The 16,872-nt window shown below is 39.6% G+C and overlaps 1 protein-coding gene across 14 annotated transcripts in view; it reads left to right on the forward strand.

Annotated features, from left to right (window-relative positions):
* The window catches only part of ARSF (arylsulfatase F), a 51,768-nt gene extending 35,107 nt beyond the window's left edge, over positions 1 to 16,661 (forward strand). For all 14 annotated transcript variants that reach the window (XM_078362436.1, XM_078362446.1, XM_078362435.1 and 11 more), the window contains 5 exons: positions 68 to 204; positions 2,288 to 2,422; positions 4,664 to 4,826; positions 13,685 to 13,809; positions 16,189 to 16,661. In XM_078362436.1, coding sequence (XP_078218562.1) covers positions 68 to 204; positions 2,288 to 2,422; positions 4,664 to 4,826; positions 13,685 to 13,809; positions 16,189 to 16,544 — 916 coding nt within the window. In that variant the 3' untranslated portion in view covers positions 16,545 to 16,661. The remainder of the gene's footprint in view (positions 1 to 67; positions 205 to 2,287; positions 2,423 to 4,663; positions 4,827 to 13,684; positions 13,810 to 16,188) is intronic.
* Positions 16,662 to 16,872: the final 211 nt, after the last annotated feature.

Consider the following 16,872-nt stretch of genomic DNA (forward strand, 5'->3'; position numbering starts at 1 on the left):
AAACACATTGTTCTTCACATTCATAGATGTTGAAAATTCACAAGTAGTGTCATTGATGTCTTCTCAGGCACCGTGAGGAACCTTTCCTCCTCTTCTTCTCCTTTCTTCACGTGCACGTACCTCTCCCCACCACAGACGATTTCATTGGCACCAGCAAGCATGGCTTATATGGGGACAATGTGGAAGAGATGGACTCCATGGTGGGTAAGTCGGAGGACCTAAGTGGACAGAAACTAACGTGTTCTGATAGTACAGGACACCTGAAAACTGCTCTTGGTCAACCTGTAAAGTGAAGAGAATTATGCCCATGGGACAGGGTTGGTCCGAGACGTAAATGAGCTAATAGTTGCAAGCAATTGAGAAAGTCAGCAAAATACCATATGCATTTCCTCTCCTTTCTTTGCATGCCATCCACTTAGTAACTGGGGTCTTTGTCTACTTGACTGCATCTCCAGTGCTGGCCAGACCACAAAGTAGACCTTCTTTTTCAAATTTTCAACTCTTATTTTAGATTCAGGGGCTACATGTGCAGATTTGTTACCTGGGAGTATTATGTGGTTTAGGATATGATCAAACCCTTCACCCAGACACTAAACATAGCACCCAATAGTTAGTTTTTCAACCCTTGCCCCTACTAGTAGTCCACAGTATCTATTGTTTTTGATGCTACGCTCCCACTTGTTTTGTTTTGTTTTTAAAAATAAATTTTATTGTGTATATTTATATATATTTTTTGAGACAGAGTCTTGAGAAAATGAACTATTATTAATGCCAAAAGTTGTTCATTATGACATTTTAAATTATGGCAAAGTATGAAAATTAACCAAAATAGTGAACAACAGTACATTGGTTAAACACTCATCATCACTTGATTAAGTGGTATCTTCCAGTTTTCTCCACTGTAAAGTTACTTATTTTCTCATTATTTATTAATTTGAAATTATTAACTATTTTATGGGAAATACTTTGAGAGGAAGCCAGTATCTTGGTTCTTATCAAACTTTCAGTGCCAGGTTTAGCATCCATTGATCATTTTCTCTTGGCTCAATTTTCAATGTGAGTTTTGCTAAAAGTACTGTGGTAATTTTTTTGAAGTATTTAAAAATATAAATTATTTCTTAGTCTTGTCCTTACCTGTGTGTCTTGGCTCTAGAAAATCTCTAAGATACAGTACTTTAGGAATGTTAATGTAATGTTATCTGAGATAACCAACAGTAGAACACACAGAATTGGACACATTTGTGACTAATGAGTTTTTCCATAATTATGCACAATACAGACTGGGTTTGGGAACTGTAGGAATTTGGCTATTTTCTTATAAAAAATGATTGGAAATGTGGTTTATTTTGAGTATGTTCCTCCTCTTTTAACTTGCCCACTGAATCTAATTATCCCCATCTAGTCATCCTACTCTCTATTTAAAATATCAAATAAGAAGGGAAGTGAAAATGGTTAGAGAGAGAATTACTTACCTAAATCGTCTGCAAGGATATATCAAATCATTTGTGTGAACCCAACAGTGGGAGTGTGTTATTCCCACCTCTTGTCTCCTCAAACTCTGTAACAGTGTCTGCTTCCTGTGAGCAGAGACACATCAGTCAGAATACCACCACAGTCCTCCTTTTGATATCCAGTGGGAAAAAAAGGATTCCTCTGTTTAATGTTTTTATTCCACATGAAGGAGATGATCAAGGAGAATTTGAACTTTTAACTGATATTAGTAGCAACTGATGTTCATTTGTATTGCCATAATTTTTTATTTCTTACAAATTTTGGACTCTGATTTTTTTTTGTAGTTTTGTTTTGTTTGTTTGTTTTTGAGATGGAGTCTCGTTCTGTCACCCAGGCTGGAGAGCAGTGGTGCAATCTCTGCTCACTGCAACCTTCATCTCCCGGGTTTAAGCAGTTCTTTGCCTCAGCTTCCCAAGTAGCTGGGATTACAGGAATGACACCATGCCCAGCTAATTTTTGTAGCTTTAGTAGAGATGAGGTTTCACCATCTTGGCCAGACTGGTCTTAAACTCCTGACCTCATGATCCACCCACCTCAGCCTCCCAAGCACTGAAATTACAGGCATGAGTCATCGCGCCCAGCCTCTCAGTGTTTTTCTCTTTCAATGGTTTGTCAATTTAAACTGTTAATGCACATTTCTTTTCTTTTGTGGCTTTTGACATAGTAAGGGTCACACCATCCTTGTTTTCCTTTAGATAGCTCATGCCCATTTGACTTAGGGGTGAAATATTTCATAGTGTCATTATTTTTACTTGTCTCTTTTATATTATTTTAGGCAAGATTCTTGATGCTATAGATGAGTTTGGCCTAAGGAACGACACCCTCGTCTACTTTGCATCAGACCACGGAGGGCATTTGGAGGCTAGGCGAGGTCATGCCCAACTTGGTGGTTGGAACGGAATATACAAAGGTGAGGAGAGCAACTCATGCATGTGGTCTGGTGGGGAATAAGCTTTTTTATGGTTGTTATAATTAAAGCCCATGACACAAAGGAATGAGGCATGAAAAACTGAACACGTTTGTTTAATTTGACTCTTACTAAAATGAAGTATTGAACCAAGGTTAAGAAAATTCGTCTTCTGTTTGTTAACGTTTCTGTCGAAAGAAGCCATGTATGTAGAGGGAGCATCTAGAAATATGCCTTTCTGACAACCCTACAAAATTATGAGGAGTTAGCACAAGCAGATGCCCTTATGATGTTTTTAAAGGGATATCTACTTATTAATTCCATTTATGAGACTATCAAGAGATTAAATAAGGGGGCATGTGGTTCCCAGAGAACAGAGATCAGAAACCAGGGATCCTTCACTGTTAAGTAGCCTTTGATGCTCTCTTCCAAGGATATAGTATAGTATAGAAAGAGGCCAAGCCCATCTTGGGTTTTACTATTAAATTCACATATACTGATTTTATGTCTGGATGTAACATTTAGTCCACAAAATAGGTCCAAAAGCTACTACATTGGCCAGCTCTATAACATGTAACCTGATGTTTTAAGAACATTATTTTCATCTGTGAAATAAGGATTAAAAAAAGGAAAAGAAAAAAAAGAAAATTACTTGGACAATGTCAAGTATGTTTTATCATATGTCTTGGGAGAGATTTTATTTTCTAGAGGGAAATACATTTTTATTCATGTAACTACAGATTCCACAGTCTTGGATTCAGTAAGAAATTATAATTTCTGTATGAATGAGGTAAAGGCTCTGCCTCCATCTTGCAGAGGGAATGAATGTGTGCTCTTAGAGCCTGTACCACTGAAATATGCCTTTAGGACCCAAAACAAATCCTTAGTGGAAATTGTTGTTATAGACATTCTATTTTTTTAAAAACAATTTAATAGCTTTGGGGATACAGGTGGTTTTTTGTTACATGGATAAGTTCTTTAGTGCACCCATCACCCGAGTATGTACTCTGTACCTAATATGTAGCATCGTTTTTTCTCAGTCCCCTCTCAATCATCCCCCAAAGTCCCCAGAGCCCATTATATCATTCTTATGGCTTTGCATTCTTGTAGCTTAGCTCCTACTTACAAGTGAGTACACAAGATGTTTGGTTTTTCCATTCCTGAGTTACTTCACTCAGAATAATGGCCTCCAGCTCCATCCAAGTTACTGCAATAGACATTATTTCATTTCTTTTTACACTTGAGTTGAATTCCATGATGTACAAGCACCACATTTTCTTTATCCACCTATTGGTTGATGAGTACTTAGGCTGGTTCCATATCTTTGGAACTGAGAATTGTGCTGCTATAAACATGTGTGTGTATGTTAAGACGTCTATGTTTGCTTATGAGAACTATTTTAAAAATTTTTTAATTTTTCAGCATGCCATGACATAATGTAAACTATACTCTGATTAATTTAATAAAATAAGAGTCCACTAACACAGGAAGGTGGCCTCTTCTTCTAATTTCCCCCTGGAAATCCTGGTGTACGCCTGTCATCTTGGTATAATTAAGACAACTTTCTGCTTTTATTCTCAATAATACCTTGGTGTGGATGACAAATTATCATATGCCCATAGTATTCCATTTATTTTCAGGGTGTTGGAATTAACAATGAGGAAAACAGACAGAAATCCTTGTCTTCATAGAGTTTATATCCTACTGGAGGGAGGCACACCAGAAAATAAAATAAATAAATAATATGATATATTAGAATGTAGCAGTAAATATGGAAAAACACAAGGATAAAGAATTCTGGGTTGGGGCTGCTGTATCAGATTAAATATTCAGACATGCCTCGTTGAGGTTACTGTGAGCTCCATAACCTTGGGGGCTGGATACAAGAAAAAATGTTAATTCAAAAAGATATAGGAAGTTACGTTGAGCAAAGGTATGAGGGAGATTGTAAATGAAGTAGATGTATATTTGATATAAGAACATTTTAAGTAGAGGAAATTGCCATGTAAATAGAATGTAAATGTCCAAGATTACATATGTTTAGTTATTTAATCAAAAACCTATCAGCAGCACAGGAAAATATAATTCTGTGGATGTGCACTACTTACCCCACCAGTACTCTACAAAGAGTAGACACTATACAAATGTGATCTCTTTTGATACTAGCTTACATTTTAAATACATTCCATACAGTGACTATTTTAACTAGCCACAATAATTGGACGTAATTGCATTGTCTTGTAGGTGGAAAAGGCATGGGGGGCTGGGAAGGTGGAATCCGCGTCCCAGGAATTGTTCGATGGCCTGGAAAGATACCAGCTGGACAGTTGATTACGGAAGCTACAAGCTTAATGGATATTTTACCAACTCTCGCATCAGTGTCAGGAGGAAGTCCCCCTCAGGACAGGTAATGTCGTATAAACTCTGTTAACAACTTCTTTTCACTCTTCTTCCTTCTCAGAAGATTCAGAGCAAGGAGACTGACTCTATCCTGGCAGACTCACTTTTTCCCTAATGCCTACACAGTTTTACCTTCATATATGACTGTGTCTATTCAGCATCCTTCATAAGCCAGAGACCAGTCTTTTCTCTTTTTCTATTGAGGTAAAATATACATATACAATTTACCATCTTTACCATTTTTCAGGATACATTTCAGTGGTAATAAACATATTTATATTCTTTTTTCCCCTTCATTGTCCTCTCATCTCTCCCCTTCCTGACCTCTGGACATCACTATTCTGCTTTCTGTCTTCCTAAGATTTAGTATTTTTTTTTTTTTTTTAGCTCCCACATTGAGTCAGAAGATGTGACGTTTGCTTTTTTCTGGCCTTGGCTTATTTCACTTAACATAATGGCCATCAGTTCCATTCATATTGCTGCAAATGACAGGAATTCCTTCTTTTTTAGGAGTGGCTAGTATTCCCTTGTGTATGTACAACACTTTCAAAAAAATGAATTTGTCTGCCGATGGGCAGTTAGGTTGATTCCATAGCTTGGCTGCTGTGAAGAGTGCTGCGATAAACAGGGAAATGCAGATATCCCTTTGATCTGTTGATTTCTTCTCTTTTGGGTATGTACCAAGTAGTTGGATTTCTGGATCACATGGTAGCTCTCTTTTTGGTTTTCCAAGGAACCTCCATATTGTCAGAGACCAGTCTTAGATACTAATCTAACATGGCCCATCTTAGATACTTTAACATTTTCAGCTGGGAGAAAGATGGAGACAGGAAGCTTTGGAGAGGAAGGCATGGTAGGTAAAACTCACTCTTCTCCATAAGAAAGGGGAAAAAATCTTAGTCTCTGGAGTGAAAGATCTGGAAGACTGTGAAGACGGTAAGATGTTTGAGAGTGCTTTGAACTCTATCATGAATACTTGAATTTCATATATTCATGTATATGAATTCCCTTCTTACTGCTTTAGCCAGTAAGGGAATTTATTGAGAATTTATATAAAATAATAACAGAATAAAGATTCCTTCCACTTTGAAAAAAGAGTATTCATCAATTTGAGCTAAATAATACATTTCCAAATACTTATATAATAGTTTAGTGCCGATACCAGTTTTTTAAGTTACTAAGCCAATCATAGTCATAAAAATGAAGATACTACATTGCTCCATTCCCCGGCAGCAACAAACCTAGACAGGTTTGCTGCTGATTTACTGACAGTTCATTGAGTACAGCTCTGCAAGGGAGTCCAGACTATGTCTCTCCTCCAAGCCCACAGAGTTCTTGTAATATTTCTTTCTTCATGTAACAAAGCTAATCTATTTCTAAAGAAAAATAGGATAAATCTCAATGTTAATTAAAAATAAAAAAGATCCCCCATATATATATGTGTGTGTGTGTGTGTGTATAAAATGATAAGATGTATAGTACAGCTATCCTTTCCTGCCTGCAACCATGATTTCACTAGCCACAGGCTGATATGTGTGTGTGTATACATATGTGTATAATGTATATATATATGTGTATATGTGTGTGTGTGTGTGTGTATATATATATATATATATATATATATATATATATATATATATGTATGGGCAAGTTCTTGCTCTGTTGCCCAGACTGGAGTACAGTGGTACAGTCATATCTCACTACAACCCCTATCTCTTGGGCTCAAGAGATTCTCCCACCTCAGCCTTCTGAGCAGCTGGGACCATGGGCATGCACCACCACACCTGACTGTTATTTCATTTTTGTAGGAATGGGGTCTTGATATGTCTCCCAGGCTGGTCTCTAGCCCCTTGCCTCCAGCAATCCTCCTGCCTCAGCCTCCCAAAGTGCTGGGTTTACAGACACGAACCACCATAATTGGCACGCCCCCCCCTTCTTACTTGCTTTAACCAGTAAGGGAATTTATTGAGAATTTATATAAAATAATAACAGAATAAAGATTCCTTCTACTTTGAAAAAAGAGTATTCATCAATTTGAGCTAAATAATACATTTCCAAATACTTATATAATAGTTTAGTGCTGATGCCAGTTTTTTAAGTTACTAAGCCAATCATAATCATAAAAATAATTTTCCAAGATGTGAGTGAAATGCACTGAGTTTGGGATATTGGTATAGACTATATTTGGACTTACAAAGTGCTGAGGAGAATCTCAATCTCATGAAATATTGGTCTGTGGATGCTGATTAGGATTTGCCTTCGTAGGAATTATTTGATTTTTGTGCCAGGCACAGTGGCTCACACCTGTAATGCCAACACTTTGGGAGGCTGAGACAGGTGGATTGCTTGAGCTCAGGAGTTTAAGACCAGCCTGAGCAACATGGTGAAACCCCTTTTCTACAAAAAATACAAAAACTATCCAGGCATAGTGGTGCATACTCAGTAGGCTGAAGTGGGAGGATTGCTTAACTCTGGGAAGGTCAAGGCTTCAGTGAGCTATGCTCCTGCCACTGCACTCCACCCTGGGCAACAGAATGAGACCCTGTCTCACAAAAAAAGGAAAGAATTTGATTTTGATTTTGATTTTGTCAGAATAAGCTCTAAAAATATTACATCTTCATTCCCATTCCCTCTACATTTGACTTCACACTTCACTGGGAAACAAAGATGAATCACTGCAATGATTCTAGAAGATTCTAGAAGATGTGAATGCTTTGCTAAAACTGCAAGTCACTCCATTTTGCTAGAGGTCTCTAGAAGTTTTTATTATATCAAGAAAAAAGCAGATCTGTCAGACGTGTCAAAGCGCATAAGAAAAAGAAAGTTGCCTCTATCCAACAAAGGAAGCTTAGATGGTTTTAGCCAGTGAAGGCAATTACTTTGGATTCATACAGAAAACCAGTGTATTTTATTACAGATAAAAACCTGTGTGTTTTTGCTGCTACTTAGTTATTCATATAAAGACCAAAAAAATATTGACCAGGGTGAAAGGCAGCTTTAAAAAACAAGACAAAGAAACTAAGACTATATTTTATATTTTTCAAAAATTTTTGTGAAAAATTTTTATATTTTCTCCCCTCCGTCTCCAAAACCAAAAGCTAGATACTGATGGTACTAATACAGAAAGAAAAATATTTTAGAAGTCATGGTTACTTACTGAAAAACAAACTATCAAGAACTAATTGAGGCACCCCCAAGTTTGCCTTTCTAATATTTAAAAAAATGTTCGATGCTAGTAGATAGATGCAACACACTAAGGCTGGAATTTATTTTATAATTTTCGGACTCAACATTAGATGAAGATGCTTTTATTTTCTGCCTGAAAAGAATTTAGGCATTAATAATGCTAATACAAGAAAGAAATGTTTTTTTAATTTTTATTTATTTTATTTTTGAGACAGAGTCTCAGTCTGTTGCCCAGGTTGGAGTGCAGTGGCACAATCTCAGCTCACTGCACCCTCTGCCTCCTGGGTTCAAGTCATTCTCATGCCTCAGCCTCTCAAGTAGCTGGGACTACAGGCACCCACCACTATGCCTGGATAATTTTTGCATTTCTTGTAGAGATGGGTTTTCACCATGTTGACCAGGCTTGTCTTGAACTCCTGACCTCAAGCAATCCTCCCTCCTTGGCCTCTCAAAGTATTGAGATTTACTGGCATGAGCCATCATGCCTAGCCTCCCCAAAAATATTTTACAAATCACTGTGAGGTTATTACAAAAAGAACCTATCAAAAAAAAAAAAAAAAAAAAAAAACTACGGAGAAGCCCCAGCTTCCCTGTTCTACCATTTAGAAATAGTTGTTTGAAGAAGTCTGTCACTCCACGTGGCCCAACAGCCTGTTAGGGAGAAGGGAGATGTCCAGGCACAATATTGTTACATTGATTGAAGTTGGAAGGCAACTGCTGCCGAGCTCTGGCCATTGTGCTGACCTTAAACAGAAGAATGAGTTGCTCAGGGTTCACTCACCACTCCAGTGCATTCTGCTCCATGAGATTACATGCTCATTTGGTTAGGGGTTAGGGTTATGAATTTGATGTCCTCGATAAGATGTATAGTACAGCTGTCGTTTCCTGCCTACAACCATGACTCCACTAGCCAGAGGCTGAGTCCTCAGAGGATGCACCATCTTTGTAATTAAATGGGAAGTGGAAGAAAACCATGAAAATGACTAGGGCACTCTGGTGGGAGACCTAACCTCAGCTTCACACACAAGTTGGTGTGCCAGGTACTACTCATCAGGTTGATTTTGTGGTTATTTCTACACTTGGTTCTCCCAAACCTCTTTATTTGAATTTATGACGTTGCTGGCATGTGTGTTGACCCGTTAAATATGTCCTTGCTAATGGAGAATAGCTCTACTATGTAGAAAAGAACAAACAGCAAATTTACAGTATCAGGGTCACTGTCCATGACACCAGCAGAGTGAGGGCCTGTGGATACCTGTGTCCTGTCTTCTTCAGTCTCTAACACAATGAAATCAACAAGAAGAACTCAAAAGTGGCTCTCACCTGTACGGAAATGAAGGATGCTAATACTATAAAAGCCAATGGAGTAGAAGAAAATAGTCATACCTCTGTATCCAAAGTTTCTGCACCTGCAAATTCAATCAACTGCAGATCAAAAATATTTCATAGGATTTTCTAGAATAAAGAACCTAAAATATCCTAAAATTTTTTGAAGAAGAAAATAGTTCGAAGACTCACTACATAATTCCAAAATGTACTATAAAGCTAGAGTAATCAAGATGGTGTCATGTTGATGTAAGCATTTCAACAGATCAATGGGATAGCGGAGTCCAGGAATTGATCAATATGTATTTATCGCTTTTCAACAAATGTCCAGAATAATTCAGTAGAGATACAACTGTCTTTCAATACATGACACTAGAACAACTGGACATCCAATGCAAGAAAAATAAATCTCAGCCTATACCTGACACCACATTAGAAAATGAATTTGATTTGGACCATAAGCCTAAATGTAATCCTGAAGCTCTACAACTTCTAGGTGAAAAAATAGGAGAAAATCCTATGAACTATTTTTGATCTGCAGTTGACTGAATTCACAGATGCAGAAACTTTGAACCTGGCACGGTGGCTCACGCCTGTAATCCCAGCACTTTGGGAGGCCAAGGTGGACAGATCACTTGAGCTCAGGAGTTCCAGACCAGCCTGGCCAACATGGCGAAACCCCATCTCTACTGAAAATACAAAAATTAGCCAGATGTGGTGGCAGGCATATGTAATTCCAACTACTTGGAAGGCGAAAGCATGAGAATGGCTTGAACTCAGGAGGCAGAGATTGCAGTGAGTCAAGATCACGCCACTTGCACTGCAGCCTGGGCAACAGAGTGAGACTTTCCCTCAAAAAAAAAAAAAAAAAAAACCTCTGGATACAGAGGGATGACTATTTTCTTCCTCAGCTTGTCTTTTTCTTTTCTTTTAAACCTTTTTTTAAATTTTACTTTAAGTTCTGGGATATATGTGCTGAATTGCAGGTTTGTTACATAGGTATACATATGTGGCTTGCTGCACCTATCAACCTGTCATCTAGATATTAAGCTCCACATGCGTTAGGTATTTGTCCTAATGCTTTCTACTTTTTAAAATTAGTATTTAATATTTTGATTTTTTTCTTTTCTTCTTTTTCCCCACTAATGGTCTGAGGTCACATGTTTATTTTCTTGACATTGACATTTGAAAAGCAGAAGTTATACATTTTGATAATAGCTAATTTATCCTTTTTCTTTTATAACTCATAATTTTTGTGATAATATTTTCTTATCAAAAGATCACAGTGATTTTCTCCAATGTCTTCATTTAGAAGTTTTCTAGTTTTGGGTTTACATTTAGGTTTATGGTCCACATTGAGTTAATTTTTTCATGTGGTTTCAGGTATAGGTTGAGATTTATTTTCCTTGCATTTGGATATCCAATTTTTCTACTGTCATTTATTGAAAGACTGAATTATTTTGAGCATTTTTTGAAAAACAATATACATATTGGTCAAATCCTGGACTCTCCTATTGCACTGATTCATTGAAATGCTTGTATCAACACTACACTGTCTCAGTTACTCTAGCTTTACAGTAAATTTGGGAATTATAAAGTGAGTCTTCAAACTATTTTCTTCTTAAAAAAATTTTAAACCATTCTAGAATCTTTATTTTTCCATGCATATTTTAGAATAAGTTTCTTCATTTCAACATAGACCTTTCTGGAATTGTGATTGAGATTGCATGAAATCTATAGATCAATTTGCAGAAAATATATGTCTTAAAAAATTGAATCTTCCAATCAGTAAATATATTGTTCATTTCTTCATTTATTCCTCTTATTAGGTGCTTTGTGACTTTTCTCATACAAAATTTTCACATAAAATTGCCATCCCTGGCCGGGCGTGGTGGTTCACACCTGTAATCCCAGCACTTTGGGAGGCCAAGGTGGGTGGATTGCCTGAGCTCAGGAGTTTGAGACAAGCCTGGGCACACAACACAGTGAAACCCTGTCTCTACTAATATACAAAAAATTAGGTGGGCGTGATGACATGCGCCTGTAGTCCCAGCTGCTCTGGAGGCTGAGGCAGGAGAATTGCAAGAACCCAGGAAGCAGAGGTTGCAGTGAGCCGAGATCATGCCACTGCTCTCCAGCCTGGCCGACAGAGTGAGGCGCCATCTCAAAAAAAAAAAAAAATGCTATCCCTAAATATTTCATGCTTTCTCATGTTATGGTACATGACACTTTTTAAATAATGTCATTCCCAGCCATTCGTTGCAAATATATAGACATTTTTAAAAGTTGGTGTTGTATTGTGTGATCTTGCTAATTTTATTATTTCCGGTAGGTTTTTTGGTGATAATTAACCAAAAAACTAGGAATAGGAAATCATTGTATCTGATAGTAAATATAGTTTTATTTCTTTAAAAATCCTTTTTAGGCCAGGTGCAGTGGCTCACGCCTGTATTCACAGCACTTTGGGAAGCCAAGGTAGACAGATCACCTGAGGTCAGGAGTTCAAGACAGGCCTGATCAAAGTATTTAAACCCTGTCTCCACTAAAAATAGAAAATTAGCCAGGCATGGTGGTGCACACCTGTAATTGCAGCTACACGGGAGGCTGAGGCAGGAGAGTTGCTTGAACCTGGGAGGCAGAGGTTGCAGAGAGCCAAGATTGTGCCACTGCACTCCAGCTTGGGTGACAAGAGCAAAACTCCATCTCAAAAAAAAAAAAAAATCCTTATATGGGATGTATTATTATGTGTTTCTTTACAAAGTAGGTTTTATTTTTATTGCTTTCTAATATAAGGCACAAGACATATTTTCTAATATAAAATTTTAAAATTCATTTTAGTTTAGATTCAGGGGCCCATGTGCAGGTTTGTTACGTGGATGTTTGTGTGATGCTTAGGTTTCTATTAAACTCGTTACCCAGATAGTGAACATAGTACCCAGCAGGTAGTTTTTCAACCCTTCCTTCGTCACTCCCTCCTGCTTCGTGGGGCCCCCAGGGTCTAATGCTCCCATCTTTCTGTTCATGTGTACCCAATGTTTAGCTCCCACTTGTAAGTGAGAACATCATGTTTGGTTTTCTGTTTCTGCGTTTGTTTACTCAGTTTCTCATACAAAATTAGACGTGGAGACTCTGCCATTACAGAGGTGGGCCACCATTGCCGAGGCAGTTCTAACCACACCCATATAAATAGGACTGCAGGGAAGTTCACATGGCAGCTGGGCGGAGCCCACAGCAGCTCAGCAAAGCCTCTGTGCGCAGACAGTGACTAGGCTGCCTCCTTGCTGGGCAGGGCAGCCCTGATAAAAAAGGCAGCAGCATAACAGAAGCTCATAAATAAAGCCCTAACTCCCCAGGACAGAGCACCTGGGGGAAAAAAGGGGGGTTTATGAGTTCTGCTGCAGCAGACTTAAACGTACCTGCCCAGCAGCTCTGAATGAACAATGGAGCTCACAGCTCAGCACTTGGCTCCTATAAAGGACAGACTGTCTCCTCAAGCAGCTCCCTGACCCCCGTATATCCAAAGAGTCACCTCATAAAGGAGAGATCAGACTGACATTTGGCAGGCATCCTTCTGGGACCAAGATAGCAGAAGAAACTGGTAGCAACCTTTAACATTCTGCAGGTGATCCCCAGGCAAGCAGAGCCTGGAGTGGACCTCAGCAGTCCTATAGCAGAGGGGCCACTGTTAGAAGGAAAACTAAGAAACAGAAATAACTTCATCCTCAACAAATTGGACCTCCACTCAGAGACTCAATCTGAAAATCAGCAACTACAAAGACGACAGGTGGATAAATCCACAAAGATGGGAAGAAACCAGTGAAAAAAGGATGAAAACACCCAAAACCAGAACACCTCTCCTCCTATAAGTGATCACAACTCCTCACCAGCAAGGGAACAAGGCTGGATGGAGAATGAGTGTAATGAAATGACAGAATCAGGCTTCAGAAGGTGGGTAATGAGAAACTTCTGTGAGCTAAAAGAGCATGTTCTAACCCAATGCAAAGAAACTAAGAACGTTAAAAAAAGATTTGACGAAATGCTAATGCGAATGGACAACTTAAGAGGAATATAAGTGAATTGATGGAGCTGAAAAACACAACACGAAAACTTCGTGAAGCATGCACATTGTCACATTCCTGGGTCTTATCATTTCACGGTCAAAGCTTAGCTTTCTTGTCTTGCCCTCTTGAGTGTCATCTCCCAGAGAGCACGCATGAGTTTTCCTGAAGACTCAGCATGCTGTCCTCTGAGCCTGAGGCACAGCGCCATCTGCACCCAGTACCCTTCAGGCAGCCAGGGAGCCAGTGTCCCTTCTCCCGCTTCTCCTTATCTGCACTGTCTGTGTCTCTGCAGGGTAATCGACGGCAGCGACCTCATGCCCTTGCTGCAGGGCAACATCCAGCACTCGGAACATGAGTTTCTTTTCCACTACTGCAGCTCCTACCTGCATGCCGTGCGGTGGATCCCCAAAGATGACAGTGAGTGCTCAACCCTTGCCTTCCTGTCCCCTGCCAGGAGCAGGGTCATGCAGGTGTATCCTGAGCCCACTGTTCCTCTCCTCCCTAGGCCAGTCATTGCATTCCAGGGCTGTCACTGAACACATGCGTTTGGAAAAGCTTCTCAGAATTGCTCTTTTGCAGAAAGGCAGGCGGGGATAATGGAGATACTAATTGGTTTTGTTTAATTATCTCAGCAGATGCACATACATGAAAACATCACATTGTGCATGGAAAATCTATACAATTTGCACTTCTCAATTGTACCTTAATAAAGGAAACAGATGTATAAAATAATTCCACGGACATAAAATTTACCCAAAAAGTCAGGGAGACATTTTTAAGAAACAGACATTTTTAGCTGGTTATGGTGGCTCATGCCTGTAATCCCAGCAATTTGGGAGGCCAAGGCAGGCAGATCACTTAAGGTCAGGAGTTCGAGACCAGCCTGGCAAACATGATGAAACCCCGTCTCTACTAAAAATACAAAAATTAGCTGGATGTGCTGATGCACTCCTGTAGTCCCAGCTACTCAGGAGGTGGAGGCAGGAGAATTGCTTGAACCCGGGAGGCAGAGGTTGCAGTGAGCTGAAATCACACTATTACTCTCCAGCCTGGAAGACAGAGGGAGACTCTGTCTCAAACAAAAACAATACCAAAATATATATACATACATTTTTAGATACAAAACTGATATCTGCTGGGGAATGTGTGGATCATTTTCCCAGGGGATTCTAACGTTCTCATTTTGTTCTCAGGATTGCATAATATTTAGCATTGATCTGTGGGCAGAGGGAAACACAAGAAACAGACTTGAGAAGACAGAAGAAGACAAGAGCAGTCAGAACTTTGGGTGCATGCCTCTGATATGCTTTGCTTTCTTTCTTTCTTTCTTTTTTTTTGGAGATAAAAAATGCTCATTGAATATCTTCTAAGGGCAGGTTATTTTGCAGGCATAAGTGGTCATGGTTAAACTTTCATTTATAAACATCAATTCTGGCTGGGCACGATGGCTTAAGCCTGTAATCCCAGCACTTTGGGAGCCGAGGCGAGTGGATCATGAGGTCAAGAGATAGAGACCATCCTGGTCAACATGATGAAACCCCGTCTCTACTAAAAATACAAAAATTAGTTGGGCATGGTGGCGTGTGCCTGTAATCCCAGCTACTCAGGAGGCTGAGGCAGAAGAATTGCCTGAACCCAGGAGGTGGAGGTTGCGGTGAGCCGAGATTGTGCCATTGCACTGTAGCCTGGGTAACAAGAGCTAAACTCCGTCTCAAAAAAAAAAAAATCAATTATAGGCCGACTAAAGATAATATTTAAGATTAAAAGTGTTAGAAGAACATAAGTTTATGAGCCAGAACTTAGAAGTGTTTTTTTTTGTAATTTTTAATTTTGAAAACTTGACACATACATAATAATATGTACATATTGCACATGAAAATGTGGGTATGTAGTGATGTTTTGAGATATGCAATGCATAGTGATCAGATTAGAATAATTGGCACATCCATCATCTCAAACATGCATAATCTCTTTGTGTTGGGAACACTGACTAGCCTCCTTCTAGCTACTTGTAACTATGTAACTTATTATTGTTAACTATAGTCATTCTACAGTGTTAGAACAGGGGTCCCTAACTTTTTTGACACCAGGGACCAGTTTTGTGGAAGACAATTTTTCTGCAGACTGGGATGGGGGATGGCATCAGAATGATTCAAGTGCATGATATTTATTATGCACTTTAGTTCTATTATAATTGCGTTGTATTATATAATGAAATAATTCTGCAACTCACCATCATGTAGAATCCCTGGGAGCCCTCAGCTTGCCTTTCTGCAACTAAGTGGTCCCATCTGGGGTGATAGGAGACAGTGACAGATTATCAGGCATTAGATTCTCATAAGGAGTGTGCAGACTAGATCCCTCCCACGCACGTGCAGTTTACAATGGAGTTCGTCCTCTTCTGAGAATCTAATGCCACCACTGATCTGACAGAAGGCGGAGCTCAGCCAGTGATGCAAGCCATGGGGAGTGGCTGTCAATACAGATGAAGTTTCACTCTCTCACCCCACCATTCACCTCCTGCTGTGTGACACAGTTCATTATATATTTTAGAGATGGGTTTCACCATGTTGGCCAGGCTGGTCTTGAACTCCTGACCTCAGGCGATCCACCCACCTCCGCCTCCCAAAGTGCTAGGATTACAGGCGTGAGGACCCGGTTCTTAACAGGCCACGAACAGGTACCAGTCCGTGCGTGGCCTGGGGATTGGGGACCCCTGCTGTAAAGCACTAGAACTTCTTCCTTTGATTTGGCTGAAATGTGCATCATTTAACAAATCTCTCTTTTCTCCTCCAGGTGGCGCAGTTTGGAAGGCTCACTACGTGACCCCGATTTTCCAACCACCATCTTCTGGTGCCTGCTATGTCACCTCATTATGCAAATGTTTCGGAGAACAGGTTACCTATCACAACCCCCCTCTGCTGTTCGATCTCTCCAGGGACCCCTCGGAGTCCACACCCCTGACACCTGACACAGAGCCCCTCCACGATTTTGTGATTAAAAAGGTGGCCGCCGCCCTGAAGGAACATCAGGAAACCATCGTGCCCGTGACCTACCAACTCGCAGAACGGAATCAGGCCAGGGAGTGGCTGACTCCGTGCTGTGGGGTGTTTCCATTTTGTCTGTGTGACAAGGAAGGGGAACTCTCTTAGCTCCGGATGCCAAGAAGAAGAGATAATTACAATCAGGTTACCAAAGGTCAATAACTTTGGTGCTCTCAAGTTTGCAGGGAGTACATTCAAGAGCCAATAAATTCATCTACCACTCCAGATTATGAAAGGCCCACTACTTATTCCACTTGCTGCTAACTTTTTTTTTATTCCTGTGGATAAATGTTTATTGAAATTTGTTTTATTTCCTGAAAATTTGTAATTTATTAATTCTCTTGTAAAAATCCACACAACAGCTGCTGATCATGTCACTGCAGCATTGCTACTTCTTCTGTTCTTCACCTAATCCCCACCTTGCCCATCACCAGCA

This window comes from Callithrix jacchus, chromosome X (assembly GCF_049354715.1).
Source record: "Callithrix jacchus isolate 240 chromosome X, calJac240_pri, whole genome shotgun sequence".
Taxonomy (NCBI): domain Eukaryota; kingdom Metazoa; phylum Chordata; class Mammalia; order Primates; family Cebidae; genus Callithrix; species Callithrix jacchus.